The 15,842-nt window shown below is 57.5% G+C and overlaps 1 protein-coding gene across 1 annotated transcript; it reads right to left on the minus strand.

Moving 5' to 3' along the window:
- On the minus strand, nucleotides 1-14,959 carry MST1R (macrophage stimulating 1 receptor). The gene is made up of 20 exons (XM_037850951.1): nucleotides 11,962-14,959; nucleotides 8,853-9,041; nucleotides 8,644-8,772; nucleotides 8,323-8,493; nucleotides 7,838-7,998; nucleotides 7,340-7,505; nucleotides 7,095-7,231; nucleotides 6,459-6,620; nucleotides 6,270-6,363; nucleotides 5,902-6,111; nucleotides 5,650-5,796; nucleotides 5,404-5,569; nucleotides 5,135-5,236; nucleotides 4,857-5,060; nucleotides 4,054-4,134; nucleotides 3,694-3,875; nucleotides 3,484-3,593; nucleotides 3,118-3,283; nucleotides 2,568-2,704; nucleotides 1-759 (listed from the first exon to the last, which is right to left on the minus strand). The coding sequence occupies exons 1-20, from the start codon at nucleotides 13,201-13,203 to the stop codon at nucleotides 504-506; spliced, it is 4,212 nt and encodes a 1,403-aa protein (XP_037706879.1). The 5' UTR covers nucleotides 13,204-14,959; the 3' UTR covers nucleotides 1-503.
- Between the last annotated feature and the right edge of the window lie 883 nt (nucleotides 14,960-15,842).

Below are 15,842 nucleotides of genomic sequence, written 5' to 3' on the forward strand. Positions count from 1 at the left end.
ATGAATGCACAACTATGTAATGGTACTGTGAACAATCAAATGTACAATTTGTTTTGTATGACTGCATGGTATGTGAATATCTCTCAATAAAATGAATATAAAAAAATAAATAAATAAAAGCAGCCCTCCAATCCCTCAAAGCAGCATCCTATCCTTTTCTTTCAAAGCATTTACCACAACTTGAATATTAATGTGTTTGTTTATTGGTTTAAGGGCCAGTGTCTGTGTGGTCACCACTGAGTTCCCTGACACAGAAGTCTGGGCACACAGCAGACATTCCATAAATACCCACTGCAAGAAGGAATGACTGTCCTCATTCACTCCCTGTGCAAAGTGAGACACCAATGTGCCCTGCTCATCCCCCATCACCTCTGGAGGTGAAGTGGCAGGGACAGGACAGAGGCTGGCTCTAGCCTCCCTCCAGTCCAGCATGGCCCAGGGGCAGGTTGGGGTTAGCCTGCAGCCACTAAGCAGGTCCATCCTTTGCAGGCAGGGGGCTGAGGTCAGGTGGGCCGTGGGGGCTCCGAAAGGGGCCGGGGCCGTGCTGTTGTCCTGCACACCTGAGGGGATGGAGGCTGTTCCAGGGGCTCTTTGGCCCCATCCAGAGTGCCAGGGCCCAGGTTCATGTAGGCCACGGGCAGTTGTACATAGTGGTCCCCGTGCAGCGAGGCCACCACATGCTCCACTTCCTGGACCAGCACCCTGAAGGTAGGTCGCTCCACTGGCTCTGCAGCCCAGCAGTGCTGCATCACTGCAAACCTGCAGAGGGATGGGGGAGTCAGGGGATAGGGCACCCCCCGACCCAGGGCTTCTCACCCCCTTCAGGCTGCCCACTGATTGTTAAACCCCTGGCTGGCCTCACAGGGGTGAAGACAGATGACGGGGCCTGGTGTCCAGCATCACCCAGTCAAGAGCAGCTCTTCTTATCGCTGTGATGGCCATTCCAGGCCTGCCCTCCCACCCTGGTGGAGGTTGAATTGCCTGAGGATTAAGAGCTTGGACTCCTGCACCCTGTGGTCTGTACTGTGATCTTGGGCAAGTTTTCTTAACCTCTCTGTTGCCTCCAGATCTTCTTTGATCACAGAACTGTTGGGGCACAGGGTGGGAGGATGCCTGTAAAGTACTTAGCACAGAGCCCAGCTCACAAGCTATCATGGATATCATCTTCCAGGAAGGAAGCCTTGGTCCAGTGATTTAGGGTCCTGAGAAAGGACATGTGGGGCAGCACCAGTGGCACCATGGTTCCAAAGCAGAGGTTCTCCAGGTTTGCCCAGTGGGTCCTAATGCATGTCCTGCTATTCTGGACAGGCAGCCTGTTATCTTGGGGATGACATCCCTGCCTTAAATGAAATTCTAAGTATCCTACAAGTAGTATTGTATGTAATTCTCAGACTCTCTGAGGGTGATAGTTATTAAGCCCACTTCACAGATGAGGAAACTGAGGCCCAGAGAAGGGAAAGGACTTGCTTTGGTGCAGTGGACATTGTGGTATGCCACCCACATCCCCCTTCATTCTCTCAGTGGCTGGGAGTATTGCCTGCTGGAGCCTCTTGGCTGAGGCTGTCTCTGGGAACTGCTCTAGGCAGAAAGGAACAGTTTCCCCCAAGCTCACACCCCTTCTCTGTGGGCAGCCTATGGCTAGTGACTGGTTGATGTCTGGTACAAAGACACGGCCTCTGGCCTCAGAAAAAGCTGAAGGGTCATTCCAGCTCAAGAAATCCAAGTGGGATGGGCTGAGGCCTCTGTTGTGTTGGCACTGCAGCCCAGCTTCTCCCTCTGCCTCGTCCTGCTTTGCTCATCCCTAACCTACCTAGAAACTCCTGGCACACAAATTTCCATCTCAGAGTCTGTTTCAAGGAGCCCAACCTGAACACAAGTAGGCAGTGAAGTCAATTTCCCTTACTTCAAATCAGATGTATTAGTGAAACAAATAATAAAGATCAGAACCAAGGCAGGCACAGGGCTATGAGGAAGGGGTACTCATACCTGAGACAGGAGTCATCCACTACTGCTACCTCTGACCTGGTTCTCGTTCTAACTGCATAGACCTGGGCACAGCTTAGGCATGCGCAGTGCTTATCAAGCCAAACCTTGGCACCAAACCCACCCCATGAGCACCGATGACAACATAGCTGCTGCAATCGCTATGGAAATGAGGAATCTGAAACCACATCCGGTGGGAGAAAAAAACAAACATGCTGGAGCTGTGGACGGGGCTGGTATGGGAGCTGACGGAACCTTTCCTTGAGGTTAATGAGTGGGAAAGATGGGAAACAGCCCCCCTTGGCAGAAGTGGGGTGAGAGGAGGGCTAGGAAATAAAATCACTGGCCTCGACCCAGACTCTGAGTTGGGAATGTTGTTACCATGGCAACCACGATATCCTCCCAACACCATTCCCTGGATGGAGTCAGCACCAGCCCAGAGATGAGGAAACTGAGTCCCAGAGAGCATTCCTGACGTTGTCAACCAGAGGATCAGGCACAGAGCCAGAACAGGAACCTGTCTCTTGCCCCCTCCACATCCCTGGGGCCCAGCTCCCTCTCCACTACCCCCTTCGCATACTCACAGGGAGTCAGGGCAATATTCAGGCTGGGGCAGGCGCCGGCCCTGGGCCAGGAAGTGGGTGAGGTCAAAGGGGTCGATGTGGGGGTACGGTGGGGCACCCCGCGTTAGCAGCTCCCACAGCAGCACACCAAATGACCACTGTGGGGAAAGGGGAGAATTGACGGGACTCAGCTGCCACCCTAAAATTGGGGGGCATCTACCTCCCAAAGCCCTCTAGCTGGAAGTGGAGGGACACGCCCCACCTCAGAGTCCATCCCTCAATACCTCACAAGTGTCTTCCCTCTCTCTCCCCCACCACCTAAGCCTTGGCCTACTTTTCAGAAGAAAAAATTGAGAGTTGGGGCTAAGCAGGGGCTGGATTGTCCACGAGAAGCCAATGAGCTCACAGCCTCCTCTTGCCATATCCGATTCCATCTTATACTTGCCCAAAGGGTGGGCAAATGGGATGTGGGGGTCACCAGCCTGGGGATTCCCTGGGCTCTGATCATCATTTGGATCTGTGCTCCCAGGGCGCTGAGGCCATGTGGACTCTGGGGCAGACGGGGCCTCACCACGTCGGACTTGGTGGTGAACCTGTACGTCTGCAGGCTCTCCAGTGCCATCCACTTAACAGGGAGGCGAGGGTGGCGGTGATGTCGGATGCTGTAGTACTCCTTGTCCAGGATGTCGCGAGCTAGTCCAAAGTCAGCCACCTTGACCGTGAATGACTCATCCAGCCTGGGAGGGGGGGATCATATTTAAGACTGGCCCCCAGTAGGCCCCGAACCCACCTGTTCCAGGTCCTTACAGGATTTCAGAGCCAGACTCTCCAGTCCAAGCCTGTGCCCAGAGGGTTGGGGAGATATGTATAGGCCCTTCCCTGAGGCACCCTTGGGCAACTGCATACCCTGGTGCCCTGTCCCCTCTTGGCCCCTCACATGCAGTTCCGAGCAGCCAGGTCCCTGTGCACAAACTTCTGTTCTGCCAGGTATTCCATGCCACGGGCTACCTGCAAGCCGAAGCTGATGAGGTCCTTCACCGTGGGGTTCTGGGGACATAGGTGGGTTGGTGGGCAAGGGCAGAGCAGCTCCATCCCCAGCTGCTGCCCCAGCTCCCCCACCCCCACCCAAGACCAGCCGAGCACCGACCCGCTGGGGTGAGCGGATGAAGTGGAGCAGGTCTCCGTGGTGCATATAGGGCAGCAGCACAAGGGGCAGCCCCTCAGGGGGCAGTACGATACCAATGAGAGCCAGCACATTCGGGTGGTGCAGGCCACGCATAAGCAGCCCCTCGCGCAGGAAGGCTTCCACCTCCTGCACCTCTGTGATACCTGCAGGGCAGGGGAGTCAGACCCAGGGCAGGGTGGCCCCATCCCCAGGTCAGATGAGGAAATGGAGAAGAAAGCTCTCCAGCTCAGGGTCACTCACTGAGGTGGTGGCACAGCAGGAATGAGGACCCTCCCAGCCTGAGGCTCCATCTCCTGCCTTCCCAGCCCCTGCCCTACTTACGGCTCAGCGACTTGATGGCACAGTGGATTTGATTCTGGTCCTGGTCTGTGTATTCCCCATGATAGACAACTCCAAAGTGGCCTGGTGAGTGGGAGGTGGTGAGGGGGACCCCAGCCCACAGGACTTGCATCACACCCTCTCACTGACAACCAGTCCTCAGAGCACCAACTGGCCAAGCAGACATTAAAAATAAGCAATGGCACAAAAGAACAAATATTGTATGATATCACTTATATGAAATAAGTAGACTACGCAAATTCACAGAGACAGAAAGAAAGTGGCAGGGAATGGGGGTGGAAAGGGGGCTTTATTGCTTAATGTGTAGAGTTGCTGTTTGGGGTGATAGAAAAGTTTTGGGTAAGGGATGGTGGTGATGGTAACACAACATTGTGAATGTAGCTCACACCACTGAATTTTATGCTTTAAAGTGGTAAAAATGGGAAACATTATGCTGTATTTATGTTACCACAATAAAAATTTTAAAAAGAAATAAACACATGAAAAGTTAGATAATAAATGATATTTTAAATAACTTAATATAGCAGAAAAACAACAACAACCAAGCAGCAGCTGCATGAAGGCAGGACCTGAAGCCCTCCCATGCCCACTCCCACCCACATCAGAAACCACCAATGATAGAACTTTTCTAATCTCTAGTTCACAGATGAGCAAATGGAGGCTCAGAGAAGTTAAGTGGTGTCCAAGGTCACACAGCTCAGTGGGAGAGTCAGGAAAGAGCCTGGCCCAACTGTCCCTCAAGCCCATGTTGTCTTGGGACCCCATCTCTGCCCCTGCTCCCTCACCTTTGCCAATGATTTGGTCACTGTGAACGACCACCTGCTCATGGGGAAGCAGCACATCCTTGACCTCAGCCAGGAGCGTGGAGTCCAAGTCTCCCAACCGGATGGACTCGGTCTGGAGCAGTGGGACACAGGACTCATCCCCATTTTCTGAGGTCACTCTGTGGGCCTGAGTGGTAGAGCCCAGGCCCTCCATGGCAGGGGGTCCTGTGGGGAAGAGGGAGTGAAGGGCTTGGGGGACAGAGTGGGTGGCCCCAGCTTCCAGTGTCTCCACCACTCACCAAGACCATTTCTGTAGTCAGAGCCCGAGCGGAGCAGAGGCAGGGGGATGGTTCCAGTGGTCCGGTCCAGTGATGCCAGGTCATCCAGGTTGGGAGAAAGGACTATGGAAGGATGACCCTTGGTGACCAGCCTCTCAAAGTTCCTGGGGGCCAACTCCACCCAGGAGTGTGGGCAGACCCCCAAAGCCTGGGCAGAGTGGGGATATAGGGAATTGGAGTTGCCATTGCTTGGGGGTAAGGCTGAGTAACAGTAGGGGTTGGGGGCTTACCTAGCTGCTTCCTCCGCCGCCAGCAGTTGAAGAACAGAGCAGTGGCCAGTGCAGCCACAAGCAGGAGCAGGGCCAGCAGGATACCGACGCGCATGCCCTGTGGGAGCCCCTCTGGCCCCAGCCGCACCACTGTGCCCAAGTTGTGACACTCACCATCCACGCAGACCTGGGGGGAAGTGGCAGCTCAGGCCTGGCTGGCAGGCCTTTTACCTATGCCTCCTGTAGAGGGTCAGCTGGGCTGCCTACCTTTAGTGGGGCGCCATCCTTGCCAAGTTTCAGGGAGGGGGGCAGGGGGCAGACGACCACCTCCCCCCGGAGCTCATGCTGGCAGCTCTCACCGCCCACGGTCACGTTCACACTCACGCAGTCAGCCACGGCGCCCAGCCCGATATACTGCAGAGATGGTCATGAGAACCCGCCAGCGGCTCCCACATCCCTTGGGCAGGCTTCAGCCTTAACCCCCCCACTGCCCCTGCTCCCTGCCAACCCCACACCTACTTGGAACTTAATGGCATACTCCTCGGGCTTCAGCGGGGCCAGGTTGGCACTGGGCGGATGGGGTGGAGGCAGGAAGCAAAAGCCGGGCAGGGTGAAGCCAGCAGCTCCATCCCCCCGAGCACTCAGGTTTCCTGTCATCCACCCCTGGGAGCCTCGGACCACATATTCAGGCAGGCGGCACCTATACTCCTCCGGGAGCCTCCCCTCACACTGATGGGGCCCACACAAGGGTGGTTAGCCAGGTGCCTCACCTGTGGCCATCCCAGTCTCCTCAGCCCAGCCCAGGGTGTGGCTGGAGCTCAGGGGACTGGTCTAGCCTTCCTCCCTCCAGGCCAGCGCCCACTTTGCAGCTGCCAGCATCTGCTCACCCTGTTTTCAACTGCCCTTAGCCCATCATGGAATGATAGCACTAGGTGCCATGCTGAAGTCAGGTGCTGGCCACGGATGGTGACATGGGAGCCGCTGTGGGGGAGGACAGGGTGGTGGGCTTGGGGTGCTCTCTGAGGCTGGCTCCCCCACCCCTTGGAGGCCAGAGTAGGCATGGAGGTAGCACTCACCTGTAGCCGCAGTTGGGGCTGATGCCCAGCACAACGGGGTCTTCCCGGTAGTGGAAGGTCCAAGAGCCAGGCACCTCGGCACCCCCCACCTGCAGGCGAAGGGGAACGCTGGCCGTGGCAGCCCCGGGGGGTGTGGTACATAGAAGCTGCCCCTCGCTGACCCTGCAGAACAGGGTGATTAGACTCAGGAGCACCCCTGTGTGGTGGCCAGGCCCCACCTCCTCGAGAGGCCTGCCCATCCCTCCCAATTCTTCTGTTGGTCATTCCCCCCACCCACCCATAATCCATTGGTCTGATGATAGGGTGGGTGGCCCTGGTAAGACCCTAGGAAAGTGAGGCGGAAACAGGTTCCCCACAGCCTTGGTTGAAGCAGACGGACTTTGGGACGGGAAACAGGTTCCCCACAGCCTTGGTTGAAGCAGATGGACTTTGGGACGGGCTCTCTTGCCATTCCCATGTCAGCACCTGTGCTGAGAGCAAGCTGCCTCCGGGCTGAAGGGGGCAGCAGATCCTTCTTCCTGGTCCTGCTCCCCTCATCAAACGTGTGTCTGGGCCTCCTCTCTCTGCCCGGACTGGAATCCAGGTCCCCGAGGTGGGGCTTTGTGGCCTCCCATCCCCTTGCCTGCTGGCACTTACTTTTCCAGCAGGCACTCGGTTCCGTTGACAAGCACAGCCCGGCTAGTGCCTACAGATAGGCCTCGGCCTTCCAGGGTGAGGCAGGTGCCCCCTGCCTGCGGGCCAAACAGGGGCTGCACGGCTGTCAGCACTGGCTCCTACGAGAGCATGCAGGTGGCTTAGCTGCAATGGGCCTCCACTCCAAGCCCTTTCCTACCCATGCTGCCTGGCCAGCCAAGGGGACAGAAGGGGCAGGGTGGCCTCACCACGAAAGAGAAGCCTCGCAGCATGGAAGTGCCGTCTATCCGGAAGTGCTTGCCCAGAGGCATGCTGGTCACAGTGAGACTGACGTTGGCAGGCCCGGCTGCCTGAGTACCCAAGGGCTGCAGCGTACACTGAAGCTCCTCTATAAAGTCCTTCCGGGGCACTAGGCTGGGACACAGGGGTAAGCCCTGAGGTCAGCTGGGGGGCAGGTCACACAGGCCTGACTGCATGTCCCTCTGAGCCTGAAGATGACATTTCCCCACTCAGGCCCTTCTCCAGGGTACACAGGATTGGGGGTCGGGGTGGGGGGACAAGGCAGGGACCAACCTTACCCAGCACATGCCTTCCCAGACAGGTGAAGCATGTGCAGGCTCAGAAAGGAACAGAGATGTCCTCCCAGGCACACACCAGCCAGAGCCCCTACTGGCCAGTAGCTTGCTCCATACCCTCTAAGAGGGAAGGGGCTTCCTGGGTGTCCCCAGCAGGAGACCAGATCATACCTGAGGCTTGAGGTGTCCTTGGGCAGCAGCTGGCAGGGACTTTGGCCCACGGTGACCTGATGGGTGTCCTTAGGCACCATGCCAGCAGGTTGCAAGTAGAAGTTGGAACCACAAAGAATCAGCCTTGTGCTGCCCCTTAAGGGCCCGCTGTGGGGGTAGAACTGAGGGAGGGGGGGCAGATAGCTCAGTCCCTTTGTGGCTGGCAGTCCCTTTGTGGCAGATGAAGCATCATCTGTGACCCCAAAGTCTTCTGTCACACTCCTTGCCTGTTCCACACTCCAGACACTCTAGGTCATTTGCTAATCCTCAAATACTCAAGCACTTTCCTATCTCCGAGTCTTTGTATGTGTCATCCTCTGCCAAGAATGCCCTCCTTGTAGATATTGAGGGCACCCTAGACTGAAGATTGTGGTCAAGACCTGCTGATCCCCTCCACAGGCCTAGCTTGTCCCACCCTTACCTGTGCCCTGCTAGGGGAGCCGTACCTCAGTGAGCTCAGGTGGGCAGTGGTCTTGTTGCCAGGAGCCAGGGCACTCCTTCTGCCGGCCACACATGCCCCCACACCAGCCACAGCCCATGAAGTGCTGTGCACGTAGGCAACGCCCACAGGTGAGGAAATGGTGGCAGCCAGGGCCCCGGATGGGTACCTGAAAGACCTTGGGGTAGGAGACTGTGGTTTAGGGGTGGCTAGAGAGGGGACTGGGCCCCATAAACCCCTTGGTCCCATTCCAGGTCAGGATGATGGGACCTGGGTATGTTAATGCCTCCCTGGATTCAATGGGAACCCCAAACCTGGCCCACATTACCTGGTTCCCAGAAGCAAAGAGCAGGTGGTCCCCAAGGCGACTGACATCCCGCTGCACGGGCTGCCTGTTGCTGCCCAGTGAGAAGTTGGACACATACAGCAAGTAGCTGAAAGATCTGGCCAGCTCCACCTGGGACAGGTCAGCTGTCAATACAACAGGGATGGGGACAGGGATCTGGGGCTAGGGAGCTATGGGGATGAAAGACCAACCTGTAGGATGCGTCCATCAGCTGTTCCCATGTGGGCCACTGTGACATTGTCAAGGCGTGTCACGTGCAGCGCAGTGACCTGCACCAGCCCCAGTAGCCCGTTGAATAGGTCCACACGTGAGAGGCTGCTACTGACCAGCAGAGGGAAGTGATGGCAGCTGGTGTTGGGGCTGGGGGCTACCAGGCCAGGCTGGGGAGGGCCAAGGAGTAGGTCAGGGCTCAGCCCCACCCACTGACCCCTTGGTGCCTTCATCAGTGATCACTGCAGACCAAGACTCCCACCCCTCATGGGGCCTGGCTGGAGAAGGCTCCAGGCCTGCCAGCCACCCCTCCATGGGGCTCTCAGAGGTAGCAGGGCAGGGAAGGAGGCTGGGTTAGGCCAGCCCCACCCTACCCCCCACTTCCCGCCCTACCCTGCCACGTCCATTCTGATGATGAGTTTCTGATTCTTTCAGACTCTAGCCTATTCTGTCCTCACAACCACTCTGTAGAGTGGGTGCTCTTACCACCCCCCATTTTACAGATGAGGAAACGGGCTCAGAGAAGTATGGTCACCTGTCCAAGGCCTCATAGCCCCTTAAGAGAGGAGCCAGGTTTGAATTCTGAGCTCTTAACCAGAGTCCTCTCCCAACCTCTACTGGCTCTTCCCTGACTCTTCGTGTGCACTTCAGCAAACTGTCGCCTTGTCAGCCCTCCGTTTCCCCACCCGCACAAGGGGCTGGACTCTGTGGTTTAACTGGCCAGCACTAGACTGGTAACATGGTCCTTTTCCCTGAGACCCCAAAGGTTGTCCTGTGCTTCCAACTGTTCCCTGGATAAATTCAGGGTATAGAAGGATAAATTTAGGCTGAGGGCCTGGGTGTCAGGCTAGGCCTCAGGGGCTGAGAGACCCTAACTCCCCTATACTTTTAGCAGGGGGATGGTTTAGGGGCTCCACCCAGTGCCCTAGGGCAGGATTGTAGAAACTTCTGGAAAACCAGGAAGCCAGGATATGAGTAGGAGTTATTAGAGCTGGGTGTGAGGTGTAGGCATGGCTCAGTGCCACAGGTGCTCAGGACCCTCCTTCACCAGCCCCAAGGCTGGAGCCGCCAAGGTGCCCCCATCAAACCAAGCAGACCTAACCCAGTCCTGAGTCTTTTGTGCTGATCAGGATCCCAGGGAGCTGAGCCAAGAAACCCCATGCACCCTGGCTTGTCAACTAGGTGAGTAGGGACGAGGACTCTGTTCTCACCTGAGATAGGTGAGGGGCCTGGCCCTAGCAGGAAGCCAACCAGGTGTTTTTCAGCATGACTCAGGGACAGGTGGGGCTTTGAGGTGGAAACAGCGCCCTACTCCAGCCAGGGCCACACCCCTGCGTCTTGCCTCTAGGCCTCAGAGCCTTAGCTGGGGGTTCCCAGGCTTGTCTAAGGGCCCCTGCTCCTGAAAATACTTAAGTGCCCAATGTCCCATGGATGAGGGTGACCCCCCCCCCAGACAACTCATGGAGGGTAGGCACCAGCTCTGAGCCCTTGGGCTACCAGAGGCCAGCCATGAACACATGGTGAGTGCTGCCCTGGTGGCTGTTTGCCTAGAATCACTGGACAAACATTTCACGGGGCTGGTTCACACAACCCCTGGGGAGCTGGCCAGCCTGTTGGCAGGGCCTGAGATTAGTCCTCATGGAGCCTGGCACTGCCCGGTCCTGCTGGGTGTCTACCAACCCACTGACCACCAGCCAAGTTGGGGAGAGGTTCTTATTCCCTGGACAGAAGGAAAGGAGGGCAGGCAGGGATGCCCAATTCCAGACAAGGAGTCCTCGTCCTCAGGGCCTCCTTAACCCAGAGGGACTCAGTTGAAGGAGGGAGGTTGAACATCTCCCACCCTTCACTGGCTGGAAATTCCTGGCCCACTTCTAGGGTATCACTAAGAGCTGGAAAGAAATTAGTTGAGAATGCCACAGCAGGGCTGAGGCCACACAGTGACCAGAGACCCTGAGAGTTGTAGCTCTGGATTAACTCACTGAAAGGCAAAGGCCACTTGTCCAATGCTCCTCTCACCCCATTTTCTTGGTTTAATCTCTTATAATCTTGGGTAGGACTGTTTCAACGGCTCCAAGGGATCAGTTTTGGTTTCGTCCTCAGGGTAGCATTTTAAGGAATGTCCTGTTTGTCTCTGCTCCAGCTCCCTGATACCATGGCTGGAAAGAACCTGGGTAGAGTCTGCTGGAAGGAAGTCCCAATTCTGCCTTAGCTGTGAGGACTTCTGCCAGGGGCACTGAAGCAGGGTTCCAATTACGGTGAAAGAACATCTAAGCCGGTGGACCAAATCTGACCAGTCCCTGCCAGGCCTCCACTCATCCCCAGATGTTTATAGTTGCCTGCACAAGACTGCAGTGAGACTCCCTGAAACTTCTAGAGCCAACGTGATTTCCCATTGTGCCCCAATCACTTCAAGGAAAGCAATCAGTGTTGGGTGGTGGGTCAGTGAAGCCTAGGCCATCCAGGCTCCCCACCAAGAAGGAGCTCAGCAGGGTCCCTGAGACCTAGGTTGGGGGACATTCTCTGAGAACTCCTGCCCCACCCCCTTTGGAAAGAGGAACATAACAAGTGTTTCCACAGGGGAAGTGAAACTGTGTTGGCAAGCAGCTGCGTGAGTCTGTGTGAGTCTGCGAGCATTGCCTGCATGCATATTTATGTTAGTGTAGGGGGCTCTTTTTCTCTGTGTGTGTCCCTGAGGGTGTGTATGGTAGACAGGTGGGCAAGGGAATGGGAGGGGATTGCCCACCATTCTACCCAGAGTTTAGGGGCTATGTCTGGCAGGGAAAGTTACAATCGTTATGATGCAATCTAGTCCTCATATAAGAAGGGAAAAAATCAGAGGCCATGATGGCTGGGAGGGTGAAAGAGTAAGATGGGGTAGCCACAGGAGGCTGCTCTGCTGGGAGAGCTCACCGCCCCCATGTGGCCTTTGTTTGGCTGATCCCCCAAACCACAGTAAGGAATTGCACAGAAAAGAAGGCCTCTCCCCACCTGCCATCCCTGTCCCAGATCTTCTCATTGGTGGAAGGGAAGCAGCCTGGGTTCAGCCATGTGCATGCTTCTCACAGGTGAGGGCACATTCATTCTGCTCACCGGGTTGGGACAAAAGCTGGGCGGCTGGAAGAAGTCAAGGCCTCGCCGCAGCCCCGGGGGGACCGGGGGCTCGCAGCAGCGCTCCACACCTTGCTCGATGAGGCTGTCTAGCAGGGCGATGGGGAAGGCACAGACGATGGAGGTGGGACCCACACCCGGGCGGCCGTCCCTGTTTGTAGTGAAGACCCCAAATAGCACGTCCTGGCCCTCTGTGATGCTCAGCTCAGCGGCTAGTCGAGCTCCCACGGGAGCTGTGTGAGCTGCCTTCAGCACCGGGTAGGGCTGCCCGCCGTCGGGGGCCCCGCGGCGCCGGCGTTTAGGCGCAAAACGACAGTCAAGGATCAGCTCGCGGTAGTCGCCCAGCTCGGCCTCGGTGGCGCTGAGCCGTGCCAGGCGCGTGTGCAGGGTACCAGGCGCAGGCGCCACGCTGACCGGCTGCACTGTCAGGAAATAGACGAAGGATCCGGCGCGGAAGCTGTGCACGTATTCGATACGGTGGGAGGCGAGATGCGCGGGCAGCACTGACAGTGCCACAAAGTCTGATGCGAATCCCGACGCGTCGGCCTTGAGGCGCCGGATAGACACGGAACGTGGGCTGAAGCTGGCAGCCACGGCCTCGTCCAGGGAGGACGCCACGTAGAAGTAGGAAGCCTGGCCTTGTTCAACCACGGTCACGCGGGTGCCCAGCGGGCTGGCCACGCAGTCGGGGCAGTGCCCTGGACGGTTGTCCTGGGCAGAGAAGAGGCAGGCTGGCGGTGCCAGGTGCACAGTCGCCCCGCGGGGCTCCAGCTCATGTAGGAAGCAGCGGCCCTGCAGACTCGAGCCGCAGCTGACCAGAGCAGGCAGCGCTGGCTCCAGCACCAGCACTTGCGTGTCTGTGTCGACCGGGGGACCGTAGGGACCCGGACCACAGGCCGCACACGTCTGGCAATCCGGGTCCCCAGTAGGGCCCGTGGACAGGTTCTGGACGAGCTGCAGGCCGGGCCCCAGCACGTGCAGGCGGTTGCGTGTGGCCACGAATACAGCACTCCCCTCCTCGTCGCCCTCGTGGGTCGCTACGGCCTGTACCGTGCCGTCGGCTGAGAAGAAGGGCACCGTGTACTCCACGTCAAAGTCTCGGCTGGCGGCGTAAGGAATGCGTGCGCACTGCCAGGCCCGGTTCGCCGCAGGTACGGGCGGTGCCGGCAGCAGCAGTAGCAGCAGCAGCAGCAACGGGGAGGGCGGCGGCGGGAGAAGCGCCATCGAGGGCCCCCGGTGGGATTCTTGGAGGCCCAAATCTGGCCGGGAGCTGACTCGAGATTAGCATCCAGCGTCGGTCCTGCGAGCCCGCGGGCTGCAGTCCCCGATCAGGGCTCCCGTGTAACCCAATCCTCGCCCTTGCCGCCCGGCCTGAGCAGATGGCGCGGACGCACAGACCGACCGAGAGTGGAGAAGCAGTTTCACCTGCCGCCCCAACTGTGGCTCCAAGCCGGCGCGGAGCGAAAAGTCCGCGGAAGGGCAAGAGGCCCGGCGGGCGGGACCGAGCGTCGGGGCGGGGTTGTAGGCGGGCCCGCGTTGAAGGCCTGGTGTAGCTCAGCCTCTCCGCCCCCCGATTCTCCCCGCCCTCTGAAGCCTGGGTCCTTTTCTTTTCCTTTCTTTTTTTTTTTTAACATTTTTTATTGTTAAATATATCTGCATCTTTTCTTGTACGCCTGTTTCTCGGCGGCCTGTGGGTGGGTGGGTGTGCGTGGGGTGGCCTAGAGAGAGATGAGCCGGCTTGAGCCGTCCCTTCCCCACCTCCCCCGACCGAATGGGCCGGGGTGGGGCGGGGGCAGGGTTCACCCCGGCGCCAGTGCAGCTGCTGGGATAATTTGGCTCATTTCTTCCCTTGGCACCAGTTTGCAGCAACACCCTCAACTCCATATAGATGCAGGTGCCCAGGCGGGTCCTGGGGGGTCCATCCATATGGGTATGCAGACTAGTACGGGGACAAAGGGAGACGGGGAGACCCCAGCAGGAAGACAGATGGTGTGGGGAGCCACCCTCTGTGGGCAGGAGCCATCCTTCCATGGGCCTGTCCCAGGCTGTGGGTGACAGGATAGTGTCAGAGGGAAATGTGGTGCTGCCTGCCTGACCCAAGTAGCAGAGGGTTATAGGATGGAGCTGGACCCGCTGACTGGACTTCTGAGTTGTGGGAGAGGCAGCCTCTGCAGAGACTCAACCCTGCTCTGGTTCCTCCACCAGATCCTCAGTGTGTGGAAACTGTAAGACTGGTGATAAAACCCACAGTGCCAGTCTCTGGGAAGGTACCCTCCACTCCCCCCACCTCTGCTTTCCAGCCCTGTTCCAGTGCTTTCCTGATATGGGGGAAGAATGGGCATTGGCCCTCAGGATGCCTCAAAGCTGTTCTGCTCTGTTAAGTCTCCCTGGGTGGGCCTCCATCTCTGTGAAATGAAGATTTGGTTCTGGCTAGGTGGCTGTCCAGACGGCTCTCTCCAGTCTATGCATGGGTGGGGGTGGGGGTGGGGGTGAGAGGTCAGGGAGAGCTGGGATGGCCCCCTCAGCCAGGAAAGCAGGAACCTGAAGGGAGGGGAAGAACCTTTACAGAGTGGACTCGGCTGAGGTCCAAGGGATCAGTGGGGGTCTTAGAGCTGTGTGGAGTGGGGTGGTAGAGAGGAGACCTGACCGACAAGAAGCTGTATCTCCTCCTATCTACCACCCAGCCTGTACTCCAGGCACCTGTGTCTTCCAGGTAACGGTAATCTGACCTTTGTAAATGCTGCCCCTCTTTCCAGGAGCAACGGTTCTCCTTCCTCGTCTTGCAGCTTAGGTGGCTCTTCTGGGAAGTCTTCCTGACCCAGATGGCACCAGGCACCTCTCCTGGGTCCCACAGCCCCGGGGTGCTAAACCCACCCCAGCACAGTTCATTCTAGATACCTGATTCTGTTCCCCGTCCCTTCAGCTGCAGTGCCCAGTGCAAGCCTGGCCCCCATGTTGGAGCTTGGTGGGCACTGAGTGGAGAGAAGAAACAGAACACTGGGCAGCCACACCCAGTGGAGGGGGATATGTGCCCCAGGCAACGCAAAAGGCGCTCCCTTCCGGTGAATTGGCCCGGAAATGAATAAACAGGGCGTGGTTCCTGTGTTCCACAGTCAACATGTTTTAAGATAGTCAGCTAGTTATGCAAGGTAAAATTGAAGTGACATATTCTGACTGGTGCCGGGATCTGGGTTTTCCTGTGAACCCCATCCTGCCTCGGGACTTCCAGAGAGGATTCACTCACTAGTCCTCCTAGATTGTCCCACCCACCCCAGTTTATGAGTTGGGGGTGCAGGAGCCTTCAGTTGGTCCTCTGCTGCCCTCATGTGGCCATACTGATGATTGCCCAGGCCAGGGGCCCCCCTGGAAGCAGCCCTGGTCCTCAGTGGCAGGGGCCCACAGGAGCATCCCATTCCTCCTCCCCGCCTGCCAGTTCTGCAGGAGAAGGGCAGACAAGCCATGGTGGGGGAGCTAATGGGGCTCTGAAGAGTACAAGTATTCCCCCAAAGTGAACTCACCAGCTTACCCACAGCCTGCTTAGGACCTGCCCAACTTCCCTGGCATCTGCCACCTTGAAGGAGGGCTAGACCCAGCCTCTTTCTCCAACTCAAAGAGATCACCTTAGCGGCAGCCAGAAGGATCTCTCTACCTACAATATGACTACACTTCAAAGCTTTAAAATCTTCAGTGGCTCCCCACTGCCAGACTTTTACCTGGAATCCGAGAAGCCCAGGTCTGGCAGACTCCTCCGGCATCACTGTAGACAGGTCACTTACCAGGTACTTCCCTTTGCACATGCTGGTCCCTCCACCTTCCCTGTTTTCCTGTCATCCCTCCGCTGACCCCCAAACCCACAATCCTAG

This window comes from Choloepus didactylus, chromosome 1 (assembly GCF_015220235.1).
Source record: "Choloepus didactylus isolate mChoDid1 chromosome 1, mChoDid1.pri, whole genome shotgun sequence".
NCBI classification, from domain to species: Eukaryota; Metazoa; Chordata; class Mammalia; order Pilosa; family Megalonychidae; genus Choloepus; species Choloepus didactylus.